Source organism: Schistocerca nitens, chromosome 1 (genome assembly GCF_023898315.1).
Source record: "Schistocerca nitens isolate TAMUIC-IGC-003100 chromosome 1, iqSchNite1.1, whole genome shotgun sequence".
NCBI lineage: Eukaryota > Metazoa > Arthropoda > Insecta > Orthoptera > Acrididae > Schistocerca > Schistocerca nitens.
The window spans coordinates 199,950,916-199,964,748 of NC_064614.1; the positions used below are offsets into that span (position 1 = coordinate 199,950,916).

Consider the following 13,833-nt stretch of genomic DNA (forward strand, 5'->3'; position numbering starts at 1 on the left):
CCGCATGTTGCAGGTCCTGTACGAGCCTTTCTGGTTACAGAAAATGTTCGACTGCTGCTCTGGCCAGCACATTCTCCAGACCTCTCACCAATTGAAAACGTTGGTCAATGGTGGGCGAGCAGCTGGCTCGTCACAATACGCCAGTCACTACTCGTGATGAACTGTGGTATCGTGTTGAAGCTGCATAGGCAGCTGTACTTGTACACGCCATCCAAGCTCTCTTTGATTCAATGCCCTGGCGTATCAAGGTCGTTATCACGGCCAGAGGTGGTTGTTCTGGGTACTGATTTCTCAGGATCTATGCACCCAAATTGCGTGAAAATGTAATCACATGTCAGTTCTAGTATAATATATTTGTTCAATGAATACCCGTTTATTATGTGCATTTCTTCTTCGTGTAGCCAATTTAATTGCCAGTAGTGTATTAACGTTCTGTCATTTTAAAACGTTAGTCTTTCATCGGGTTGTATATCTGAGGATCTGCACACATTCTAACTTTCAACTCAAGGTAATCTCTGCAAGTAATTTAAAGTAGTTCACTTTCGGAACTGAGATTTTCGTGTTTACGTAATATGCAGGATACAAAACAAGACTTATCTGAGCATATGTGAAGGTCAAAACTTCCACTTCTAGTAAAAAGCACAACATTTAATCTGTAACAAAGATGTCATAAATCGTGTACTATAAATGCGTGATGACATTCTCGGTTACTTGCCCCGAGTCACGTGGCTTAGATGTTGGTTTCAGTAAAATGACGTCATACGCATTCTCTATTATCTATGGTCTACGCATTCGACTCACTCTGAAGATGGAGGAATGATAGACAGTCGAAATATCAGTAGAAGTGGAATTTATGAGGCTGCAGGTATGAGATTTAATGGAGTAAACTGAGTAATGATTGGGCGTTGTCAATGTCGCCAGTGGTGAAAGCATTGAGGTATATTAATGAGGAAACAAAGCTTTATCCATTGTTGTTGTTGTGGTCTTCAGTCCTGAGACTGGTTTGATGCAGCTCTCCATGCTACTCTGTCCTTCTTCATCCCCCAGTACTTACTGGAACCTATATCCTTCTGAATCTGCTTAGTGTATTCATCTCTTGGTCTCCCTCTACGATTTTCACCCTCCACGCTGCCCTCCAATACTAAATTGGTGATCCCTTCATGCCTCAGAACATGTACTACCAACCGATCCCTTCTTCTAGTCAAGTTGTGGCACAAACTCCTCTTCTCCTCAATTCTATTCAATACCTCCTCATTAGTTATGTGATCTACCCATCTAATCTTCAGCATTCTTCTGTAGCACCACATTTCGAAAGCTTCTATTCTCTTCTTGTCCAAACTATTTATCGTCCACGTTTCACTTCCATACATGGCTACACTCCATACAAATACTTTCAGAAACGACTTCCTGACACTTAAATCTATACTCGATGTTAACAAATTTCTCTTCTTCAGAAACGCTTTCCTTGCCATTGCCAGTCTACATTTTATATCCTCTCTACTTCGACCATCATCAGTCATTTTGCTCCCCAAACAGCAAAACTCCTTTACTACTTTAAGTGTCTCAATTCCTAATCTAATTCCCTCAGCATCACCACATTTAATTCGACTACATTCCATTATCCTCGTTTTGGTGTTGTTGATGTTCATATTATATCCTCCTTTCAAGACACTGTCCACTGCGTTCAACTGCTCTTCCATGTCCTTTGCTGTCTGTGACAGAATTACAATGTCATCGGCGAATCTTAAAGTTTGTATTTCTTCTCCATGGATTTTAATACCTACTCCGAATTTTTCTTTTGTTTCCTTTACTGCTTGCTAAATATACAGATTGAATAGCATCGGGGAGAGGCTACAACCCTGTCTCACTCCCTTCCGAACCACTGCTTCCCTTTCATGTCCCTCGACTCTTATAACTGCCATGTGGTTTGTGTACAAATTGTAAATAGCCCTTCGCTCCCTGCATTTTACCCCTGCCACCTTCAGAATTTGAAAGAGAGTATTCCAGTCAACATTGTCAAAATCTTTCTCTAGGTCTACAAATGCTAGAAACGTAGGTTTGCCTTTTCTTAATCTAGCTTCTAAGATAAGTCGTACGGTCAGTATTGCCTCAAGTGTTCCATTATTTCTGTGGAATCCAAACTGATCTTTCCCGAGGTCAGCTTCTACCAGTTTTTCCATTCGTCTGTAAAGAATTCGCGTTAGTTTATCCATTATCGTATCATATTTTGGAATATATTTAAAAACTATTACTGTTTTAATGTCGTTTAAGTGTAGAGTTGTACAGGTAATTTATGACACCATGTATTATCATCATGGAAACAGCCTGTAGGATTGGTAAATCAGCACAACTGCGCAAAAAAGTAGAGAGAAGTATGTGGTGTGAGATTCGAAATGCGCCGGTGCGAAATGGCAGGACTAGGGGGGAGAGTAGGCGCGGCGGCAGAGGACGCGGCGCGGCGGCGCTGCACAAAGAGCAGCCGTGTGGCCAGGAAGTTGGGCCGCGATAACTCGATTGCCGTCGCTGAGGGCGGCCGGCGACTGACCGCCACAAGGGCCACGCCCGCCTCACAGGCGCCGCCGCCCCCTCACGTGATGAGCAAGTGCCAGCCCTCAAATAGCGCCCCCCGCGTAGGCGTCATCCACACAGGACACACGCGCTCCAGGAATACTCTCTGTCGCGGAGCTCCCTGTCTTCTTATTTTCAGCATTCTCTTGTGTTATACACAGCTCATCACTAACTTTGCAACACCGTAAAGAAGGCATGCGGCAAACGTAAAACTGACATGGTGTATACTACATGACTGAATAAGTAAATGACTAGCTTAGCGCCCGCTGCTTCGCTTGCGAAGACTATACGAGTACGGTCTGCACTGATTTTATTCATTTTTCTTTGATCGAATTTTTATGTTGTTCAAATGGCTCTGAGCACTATAGGACTTAACATCTGAGGTCACCAGTCCCCTAGAACTTATAACTACTTCAACCTAACTAACCTAAGGACATCACACACATCTGTGCCCGAGGCAGCATTCGAACCTGCGACTGTAGCGGTCGCGCGGTTCCAGACTCAAGCGCCTAGAACCGCTCGGCCACACCGGCCAGCCTTATGTTGTTCACAAATTGCATCACCTTCCAAACTTTTCTGGCTAATTATGGCCAGAGAAGCATTGTAATGTCGGATGATGATGTTTGGTTTGTGGGGCGCTCAACTGCGCGGTCATCAGCGCCCTTACAAAGTCCCAGTTTTTACTCAGTCCAGTTTTTATCCAAACCTATCTAGCAACTATCATTGTACTGTCCGAATGTACTTCTGACGAGAAAGCGATTCTGGTAGGTGGAGTCCAAGGTTTTTGTTAATCATGCTTTTCGCTTTCTCGTAGTGACATTTCAATAGAAACTTTCATCCCCTAACATATATTTTTTTTATCTAATCGAGAAGTGAAATACCAATTTTCACAGATTTAGCTTCAAAACCCTTGAATATAACGAAATATTTTCTTAAAAATTGTCATCTCCTATTTCACCACCTTAGCGATTGTATTTCCAAAAACAAACACCTATTCTTTAATTTCTAACAGAGAATCCAAATACAAATTTTCATAGATTTAGATTGAGAACCTTTCCATAATTAAATAATTTCATTAAACTTTTCATCCCTTATATCACTCCCTTAGGATGTTGAATTTCCAAAAAAAAATTAAAAAGTTTTTTTAAATTTCCGACTGAGAAGTCAAATACCAATTTTCATATATGTAGCTTTAAAAATGTTTTGGTATTTCTTTAATAAGGATTTATATTCCAAAATCTTTCAAACACTATTTTCGCCCCTTCGTGGTGGAATTTCCAAAAATGCTGAAATATTTATTTTTTATTTCTGACTGAGAAACCAAATTTGCTTTTTTAGCAACAAACTTTCAGATAACCTTTCATTCCACATTTCACCATCTTAGGGGTGCAATTTCGAAAAATCCTCTCTTAAACGACGCCTACAGTGTAAGATTAACACCCTCTGCAAGTTTCAAGTTTCTCTCCTTAATGGTTTTGGCTGGGCAATGATGAGTCAGTGAGTGAGTCAGTCAGCCAGGTCATTGTCTTTTACACTGTATATAGAGATTAGCACATCGAGGCAAACGCGCAAAGTAGGCATTATCCGCGCAAACCAAGTTGACACTCGGCACAGTGACTGATGGGAGCGACTGTAAAGGCGTACGGCCTCTCTCATCAGCCATCGCGCCGAGTGTCCACTTGGTTTGCACGGATAATAGGAGTAACACTATTTACATTCTGTATGTAAGGAAAGATTACGCAGAGTGTTCGTCATTCAAAAACCGAATCTGTATGTCGGTTGTATTTGAGAATGTCGTGTGATACCTTGTATAAGAAGCTGCGCGGGATTAGCTGCAGTCATGGACTGTGTGGCTGGTCCCGGCGGAGGTTCGAGTCCTCCCTCGGGCATGGGTGTGTGTATTCGCCCTTAGGATAATTTAGATTAAGTAGTGTGTAAGTTTAGGGACTGCTGACCTTAGCAGTTATGTCCCATAAGATTTCACTCACATTTTTGAACATTTACCAGCACCTGTCGGAATTCATTAGCGGTGTCACTGTAGGAGTGGGGGAGGCGGGCCAGGGCGCAGCACATTGGGTCAGAATCCCGAAAAAGTGGTTGTAAATAAAAGAGAAGTTCAGAGTTAAGAAATTTCGTTTAATAGGTTGGCTAGAGTAGTGTTGGGGCTCTCGAATCCCAGTCTTAGAAGCGGCCAGCTGTTTCTTCCGAAAGTTGAATTTCGTTCGGATGAAATATTTTTGTTCAGCGAAATCAGGCCGAAATTGTCTTAAATGGAAGCTACCACAGAATGTTATGTGCTTAATGGAAATGCCGTGTGCGTATGGCCCCCCGCCTGGTCGACCGTTGGTCTGGTGCAAGTCTTTCGTGTTGACGCCACTTCGCCGACTTGAGTGTCGAGGGGGATGAAATGATGATGATAAGGACAACACAACACCCAGTCCCTGAGCGGAGAAAATGCCCAGCAGGGCATCGAACTCGAGCCGTTAGGTATGACATTCCATCGCGCTGACTACTCAGCTACCAGAGGCGAGCATGTGCTTAATTAGGAACACATTTCATTATTTAATCATAAATTGATAATGGGTTTTCGTTAATTAACTTATCGGAATGGGACCAAACAAATTGTAAAATGCGAGCGAAAAAAAGACACATGTTTTAGATTCTGCGACATCCCGCCTACATTTTCGTTACCTCCTTAAGTATCTCCTATTATCTTCGCGAATCAGCCTTAAAATCCACCCACTAGCCGCGACTCCAGCTTTGAGTCATTAGTTTAGCGATGTTTGCAAAATGCTGTTATCTACACTGAGAAAAAAGAACTGAAAATTTTACTAATATACGAATAACACACACATGCACATATTATCAGACATTTGTTGTCACTATAAAATTGCTAATAAGCTATTACGAAATGAAAATATAAAATATATGTTAAATATGTCAATAATATAAAAAGTACTCTTTAAAAAATTATTACATTATTTCATATGTATAAATTTTTCCTTGATAAATTTAATTTTGTTACTTTATATTTTACTATTATGTATTTTGAAACATCCCCTTAGAAAAATTTATGAATGACTGTGCTGATAAACCTCTTACATTATTTGAGTTTCAAACAGCTGAGCAGAACTGAACGTACTCAGACATTTCGCTCTTTACCTATTCTGAGCATCACTAAACTGACGCACAATATTTTCAGCGCAACGCAATCTGACTTTCAAAAATCCCTACAAAAGAATGGCCCTGACTAACAATAACCCGAGCGACCACTACGGTCGCAGGTTCGAATCCTGCCTCGGGCATGGATGTGTGTGATGTCCTTAGGTTAGTTAGGTTTAAGTAATTCTAAGTTCTAGGCGACTGATGACCTCAGAAGTTAAGTCGCATAGTGCTCACAGCCATTTGAACCATTTTTTTTAACAATAACCTATACCTTTCATGAATCACTTACCTCACAAAAATCTTCGTTACTCGAACTACTGCAATACAGCGAGCGCAACTACTGCCAGCTAAATAAAAGATTCTAACTACTGAAGGCACTAACTACTAGTAGGCATAGTCAGCAAATGAAAGATTTTGATAGAGAACAAACAATGTATTTAACTTAATAATGTTCCAAAGTCATCATATATATATATATATATATATATATATCAGTTCATGATATCCAATATTACAAATTTACTCTTTCTGATGGACACACGTCCAGATCGTCCGCTCTCAAAATTCTGCCATTTCTCTCCCCACATCCACCACTGCTGGCGGCTCACCTCCAACTGCGCAAGGCTACGCGCTGTTCACATCCAACTGCCCCACACTACAATGGCGTATATTCCAACAATGCCAACCAGCCACAGACTGCACACAGCACAGCCAGTGATTTTCATACAGAGCACTAGGTGACGTTACCCACATCAAAACCTAAACAGCCTACTTACAATTTCTTCTTTCTCGAAACCAACTCTGAGGAAAGTGAAAACTTTACCGTCGCAAGCTGCTGCTCTCTTGGTACCTGTTGCAGAGCGTTAGCATGGACCAGATGCTGAGAATGATCAAGAGATACAGATGTTTGTGAGAAAGAAGATGGAAAACAAGAACCACTCGAGGAATAAGACTAGGAAAACACACAACACTTTCAATTTTTGTTATTAATATATATTTTCTGCAATAAAACAGTGACAGAGGTAATTTTGTAATAAGACGCACCATTCATATTATAAATACTCATCTTAAAGAATTTTTGTCCCTATCATTAATTATTCCAAGATTTTTTCGCCTTATTGGACCCACCACTTTGAATTTTCCAATTTTGGTATAAAAATCGTTACCATAAGGGTCAGATACCCCGTTATACCCATTTTTGGTAGTATTGGAGCAGATTATGCAATTTTGGCCAGGTTTTCAGGGTTCTGGCCCACTGTACGACGACGCCTGTGGATCCGGCGCTGTACAGGGATGTTCAACCGTTGCTCTGGCTACCATTTTCTCCAGATATTTCACCCAATGCAAACGTCTGGTCGCAGATTCGCAACAGATAGGCGCTAATCACTCGCCACCCACTATGGCATAAATTTGAAGCAACATAAAATGACATACCCGTAAGTATATGTCATCCTAGTGAAATTTCATTATTTACTGTCCTTCCTGGTGTTCCAGTGCAGTGGCCAGCAGAGCACTTAAAGGGGTAGTCTTCTTTGAAACTTTCAAAAAATCTATTTTTTTTTTTTGGCATTAATTGTCCTGTGGAATCTCTTCTTTATTGGAATGTTCATACCAAACACGCCAGAAATTCCGTTATCGAGCTACAAGGCGATTTGTGAAAAAGTCTCCGAAAACGAATCACAGTGGGGAAAGAAATGGTCAACACATAATTTCAATGATTGCCTAACAGGCATTATGTAAATTTTGAACGTGACCCAACTTGGAGGTCCGACCAGCCTATTACAGCTTCTGCACAAAAGCGGACGAAAAATACATCGAACGAGCAGAGCAGAAGACGACAGAAGCTGCCAAAGAGGGTCGCAGGTCCACCATGGTCAAGAAGAATATGGAGGAGGACCGCCTTTTGGATCTGGAAGGATTGTTGTATGGTCCAGGAATCGCTGACTGGAGGCATCTTTAACTTAAATACAAAAAAGTAACACAAAACCTAAAACGCATTTTTCTCGAAACTGAGTTTTTCAAATCGACGGTAAGCATGACTTGGGAACGGTACATACGATTTCGATCAAAATTTGATGCCATCACTCTAAATTGAATTCTCTATCAGGTTACATAGCCGTTTGCGATGTCTTCAAAAGTTTGTTTTCGGCGCGCGCTTTTGACCGGACTTCGTAGTCGAAGAAAATAAAATTTGTTTGAACACATGACCATGTTGTTAGAACGTAATATTTTTCAATTATCTTATGTATGCTGACAGAAAATATACTGAAAATGACTTACAGTAAATTATTTTGTTGTAATCCAATAGGGGGGCTTCGGGAATTCCCGCCGATGACCAATTTTCTGGCTGCAAAGGAGTCCTTCCACCTGGTGGAACGATTACAAGGAGCGTCCGATTTGGACATAAAAATGTTTTCTTAGGAACAAACCTGTAAGTAATGAAACTTATATAATCATATTTAGCATTAATTTTTACTTTACTTGAAAAAAAATCACAAAAATCGCTTATTTTTCATGCGTTGAGAGAGGGCTATCCCCTTACGTAAAAATGTTTCGTAAATTTTGCGGACTGCTGATGAAAAGAAAATGGAAATACATTCGCTAAACAGGTGTTAAAACCTTTACAGGTAAATCTGGCCTTCAGAATGAATAGAAGAAATGCAAAATGAATGCAAAGTAAAATTGTTAGAGAATCAAGGTTATGATTCATGACGTAACGAACGAAATCAACATTTAGTGAAATTACGTGATTTTAGCTAGTGGTGAAGCGACTTGTGAACAACAGAATTTAGGATGACCAAACAAAAGTATTATATAATACATTTATTGATAATTATATCACTGATTACATTCCGATGACGTTTAGTTACTTCAATGTGAAATGTAGACTTTAAGGCAGTCGTAGACATATGACCATCCTGAGTGTGTGCAGTTAAGACTGCAGTGCACAGTAGATACATTTGACAATATTTCGATCAGCTTTCTGTTTATGAAACACATCGCTGTACGGACTCGGGAACTCGTGTTTATCGTTCCTGCGAACTGGCTACAGCAGTTGTTCTGATTAAAGGACGGCTCCTGGAAATGTAGTGGAAATGTGGGACATCCATTCAGCTCTGGAGGACACCAACAGACTGCTGTCACCTTATTTAGATGGAGCGCCGTTTCCATGAATCACTTTAAGCGAATGGTTTTGTTACTGAAGTCATGGCCTTTTTCCTCCACTATTTTTCGCCATCTGATGTAACGCTAAATTTCTAATTAGGTGGTATATAACATATTTCTCATCTTTAGGATGGTGACAAGTAGTGTTCAGTGTTGAATCCCGTTTTCACTGTAGCAATGGATCGCATAGAGATTTCTAACAGTTGGCGCTGTAAATGTATGATTAGTGACTCCCACTACTTCTGGAGGAGGAACATGGTATGACAAGAAGATACAGCAATATTCTGGTTTTTTCTTCGTAGGACAGCTCCAGAAACACTCGTTGTAACGGGATAACAGTCGCACCTGTACATTACGAATGCCTCTTGAATATGTTCTTCATATCAAATCGTCTCGGCCCACACGCCTCCCTGTCGTCAGATACGTCTGGAGCCACAATTGGTGATATTCTTCACATTAATGTAGTACGAATGTTATGAAACAACGTTTGCGTCTACCACTTTCTTCAGGATATCTTTGTGACACCATGCACGCTTGTGTGATTATAATGTGATACCGTATTAAACGTATCTCTAAATGACAAATTTTATTATGATAACTATTTCTTGGCTCTGCTATTATCATATCCTGCGTCTGTGGACAATCTGATGCAATTACGTATAGTGATTTCTTCAAGGTGCACAAACATTCAGTTTTAAGTATAGATAGAAAGTAACGCAAAACGATGTTGCATTGTTTTGATTTCATTAACTAACTCAAATCTGAACTTGGACCACATCTTTATGGGATCTGCGGGCGTTACTCAGGTAGTGAGGTCTGGCCTCGCTTAGTGCTAGTGCCGATGGTGTCTGCGATGTTCTGGACGATTACTGACAAGGAACTAGGGCCCGCATCTCTCAGTAACACTGTTTGGCGCCAAAGTTCTCAGATGAGACACTGAGCATAGGTTTAGAATTTGACATAACGCATTTGTGCACAGTCTCGTGATGGGAAAGTGTACACTTCTATCGTGCCAATGATAAACTGGAGAAGTTTATTACACCATGTGGATTCGAGTCGATTCCTGCAGGCTAAACACTATAGCACAACCATGCGTTAGCGACCGCTGCTATGGAGTCAGATTTGGCTCTACCCCTGCCAGAAACATGAAAAGTAATTACTTCTTTTCTTAAATGCGTTTGTTATCTGAACGTGGCTACTACATGTGAAGAAAACATTCTCACACCTTAGGCACTGGCGGCATCGATAAAGTAGTAGCGTACACGAGGTACCAGTCGACTAGTGACTAACACAGTCAATTGCGTAAAGTAAACAACAAGCAAACAAAGTGTTCGTACAAGGAACTAGTTCAAAATGGTTCAAATGGCTCTAAGCACTATGGGACTTAACATGGCTCCAAATAGCTCTAAGCGCTATGTGACGTAACATTTGAGGTCATCAGTCCCCTAGACTTAGAACTACATAAACCTAACTAACCTAAGGACATCACACACATCCTTGCCCGAGGCAGGATTCGTACCTGCGACCGTAGCAGCAGCGCAGTTCCGGACTGAAGCGCCTAGAACCACTCGGTCACAGCGTCCGGTTAAGGCACTAGTGTTACTTCATAAACGCTGCCAGCGCTGCCACCTCACTGTAGACGTTTTGGTTTCAAGATGATTTAACCGAACTCATTTACCAAGTGACTTGGACAGTATCAAGATTACTTTTTAATGATAAAGGTGTACTTCGGCGTTTCTTTTTTTACAGAATGAAGTACGGCAAGTAATATTAATTACGATGAGGAGGCAGAGGAACAATGATTGATATGTGTGCATGCGATATGGCGGCACAGTCATCGACCGGCCGCGGCGCTATCAATCAGAAAGGCTGCGACCGGAACCACGACAGCGGCGGTAAAAGCCAGCCACGGCTCTGCCCGTGGGCCCGCCACGCTGCCACGCCGCCTTCTGCCGCCCCTACCACGACGTACGGATGGTGCGCGCCACGTCCGTTGTAGCTTGCATTACTGGTGCTCCTCAGACTAGGAAAGACAGTAAGGAATCGACAACTCTGCTCTTGAGAACCAAAAGGAATGGAATACGTATCTGAGAACCGAGAACTGTAACGATTACCACGTAACTGCTATCGTCACCATGTACGGCCGGGTGAAGCCGCGAAGTTCTCGGGTTTGGAATGTGTATCTAGCCTATCTCCGACCCTAATGTCATCTGTAGTGCCTCAAAAGAAAACTTTTATACATCCGTTTTTCAAGTGAGTTTCTTTGAATATTTAAATTTTTGCGCAAAATAATAAAAAACGATGTTTTTGCATTAGCGTGTTTACTATACTACCAAGGGTTACTCATGCAATATTTTAGGAAACCAGCTAACCCTCTTTGGCTGGATTGGGATGTAATTTGACGTCCCAAAGACATTTAATGTTGATTTAAAGTTTGTGTTTATTTCAAATTTACCTGCAATCTCATTATATTTTCTTTCCTATTGAAGCAGAAGTTAATGAATTTTCAAAAACAGAGCTCTAGATTTAAACTGAAAACCAAGCAACTTCAATATTTTCATCGGAAGCTGTTTTCAAACTTGGTTTTTCTTCTTGTGTTTTCTCAGCAATTTTTGAGATTTATGAAACTATTCACAGAAAAACTCTATCGGAAATATAAAATAAGCACGGTCCAGTACCGAACATTCGACGTCCTTTCTTGAGAACATCTAGATTACGTTGGAAACAATAACTTCTCACATCACAGACTGCCCAACACCACCTCAGTCCATACGCATAATTTCAAAGGCGAGATGTGCTGTGGGAGGAAGGACTATATGACCCGGGTGAGTGCCGTGGGCATATTGACGAGAGCGAACATTAGCGTGATTTTGGAAGAAAATCCAAACCGCTAGGGAGCCGCAATACTTCCCTTGTAAGCTACTTTAGCAATTTTTTTGAAGAGATTTGATTTTTCCCACATTCGAACATAGTGCTGTACCCCAGAAGTCTTGTACTTCGCAGTGATTACTTTGCAAAAGTTTCAATGTAGCTCTTGATCCGATCTTTACTCCTAAAACTTACTGTGACGCTACGGAAGTTCATCTTGTCACTAATTTGTGCAGTGTGATTGAGAGTGGATCCACTAGGGCGCAGAATGTTATGACACAACCATATCTAAACACTCCAGTCAGACTACAGACATGGCGCTAGGGCACAGACGAGTACGAGCTCTAATTTCCCTTATCTTTGAATGGTGATCATTGCGCGATTTGAAAGTTGGTGGTAATAATATATGCTCTACATCCTCGGCGAAGATCGGATTTCGGAATTTAGTGAGCAGCCCCTTCCTTTTAGCGCGTCGTCTATCAGCAAGTGTGTCCCACTTCAAACTTTCTGAGATTTGTAACGCTCTCACGATGGCTAAATGTACCAGTCGCAAATCTTGCCGCTCTTCTTTGGACCTTTTCAATCTCTTGAATGAGACCCAATTGGTAAGGGTCCCACACAGACGAACAGTGCTCGAAGACTGGACGAACTAACGTATTGTAAGCAATTTCCTTTGCTGAAGGACTGCATCGCTTCAGGATTCTGCCAATAAACCGCAATCTAGAGTTCGTCTTGCCCGTTACTTGTGCAATCTGATCATTCCATTTGAGATCATTTCGAATAGTCACACCCAGATACTTGACGGATGTTACCGCTTCCAAAGACTGGGCATTTATTTTGTACTCGTACATTAATGAGGATTTTCGCCTTGCTATACGCAGTAGGTTACACTTACTAATAGTGAGAGATAGCTGCCAGTAATTTGCTGCAAATCCTCATTGATTTGTTCACAACTTTCGCGTGGTACTACATTCCTGTAGACTACAGCATCATCGGCAAACAGTCTAATGCCGCTATCAATATCACCAACCAGATCGTTCATGTAAATCGTAAAAAGCAGCGGACCTATTACGCTGCCCTGGGGCACACCTGCAGCCACGATTGTTTCTGTTGAAGCCACCCCATTCTGCCTGTTAGAAAACTTTCTATCCAACATGTAGGTTGCAGTAAGTACTGGGAGATGAAGAAGCTTGCACAGGATAGAGTAGCATGGAGAGCTGCATCAAACCAGTCTCAGGGCTGAAGACCACAACAACAACAACAGATGCCATTACGGTCGCGGACTCGTCATGTCTTTCATTGGAGTCGACAGGTTTGTGTGTGGTTTAGCGACTGGAGATGTGTTCGCACAGTGACAATCCATAGCGTGGTCGATAAGTACTGCCTCTGAATGAATGGTTAAGTTCTTCATGGGGTAGTGTTGTGCGCACTAGTTGGTACGGACCAGCGCTTTCTGTTCATCATCGGAGAGAGTGGAGCCGGGCATCGGCGAGGTGTACTTACCGCCGCCGTTCTTGTAGCAGAGGTAGGGGAAGCGCCAGACGTTGGCGAGGTCGACGGCGAACCCGATGACGGAGAGCAGGAAGTCGACCTTCTTGCCCCACGTCTCGCGCCCGTCCTCCTCCCCAGACACCGCCGACCTGCTCTTGGGCTCCATGGCGGGCAGCACCCGCGGCCGCGCGCTGCAAACACACACGTCACGTGGTCAGCACGCAGCGCCTTGCAGTGGAGCGGTCCCAGTTCACAGTTAATCACAGCACTCTCAGTTACAGCAGTCTCACTTCCTCATATACAACTCTGTTATGGATCACTATTTGCACTTGTAATGAAATCAAGTCACTAACACAATAAGAAAAGTACGACAAAAGCATATGATTCAGTATTACAATCAAAATTGTACAGAATTCTTTTGGAACTTGGAATACCAAAGAAGTATGTTACACTTATAGAAGCGAGTTTGAAAAACACAAAAGGTAGAGTACGCGTGGGGAAATTGGAGTCAGACGAATTTGTAATAAAGAACGGACTTAAGCAGGGAGATGCCCTGTCTCCGCTATTTTTTAATTT

General features: G+C 41.9%; 1 protein-coding gene across 1 annotated transcript in view; it reads right to left on the reverse strand.

Annotated features, from left to right (window-relative positions):
• Positions 1 to 13,833, reverse strand: part of LOC126235080 (sodium-dependent dopamine transporter) — a 644,375-nt gene that overhangs the window by 344,110 nt on the left and 286,432 nt on the right. The window contains exon 2 of the mRNA XM_049943817.1: positions 13,270 to 13,448. Coding sequence (XP_049799774.1) covers positions 13,270 to 13,423 — 154 coding nt within the window. The 5' untranslated portion in view covers positions 13,424 to 13,448. The remainder of the gene's footprint in view (positions 1 to 13,269; positions 13,449 to 13,833) is intronic.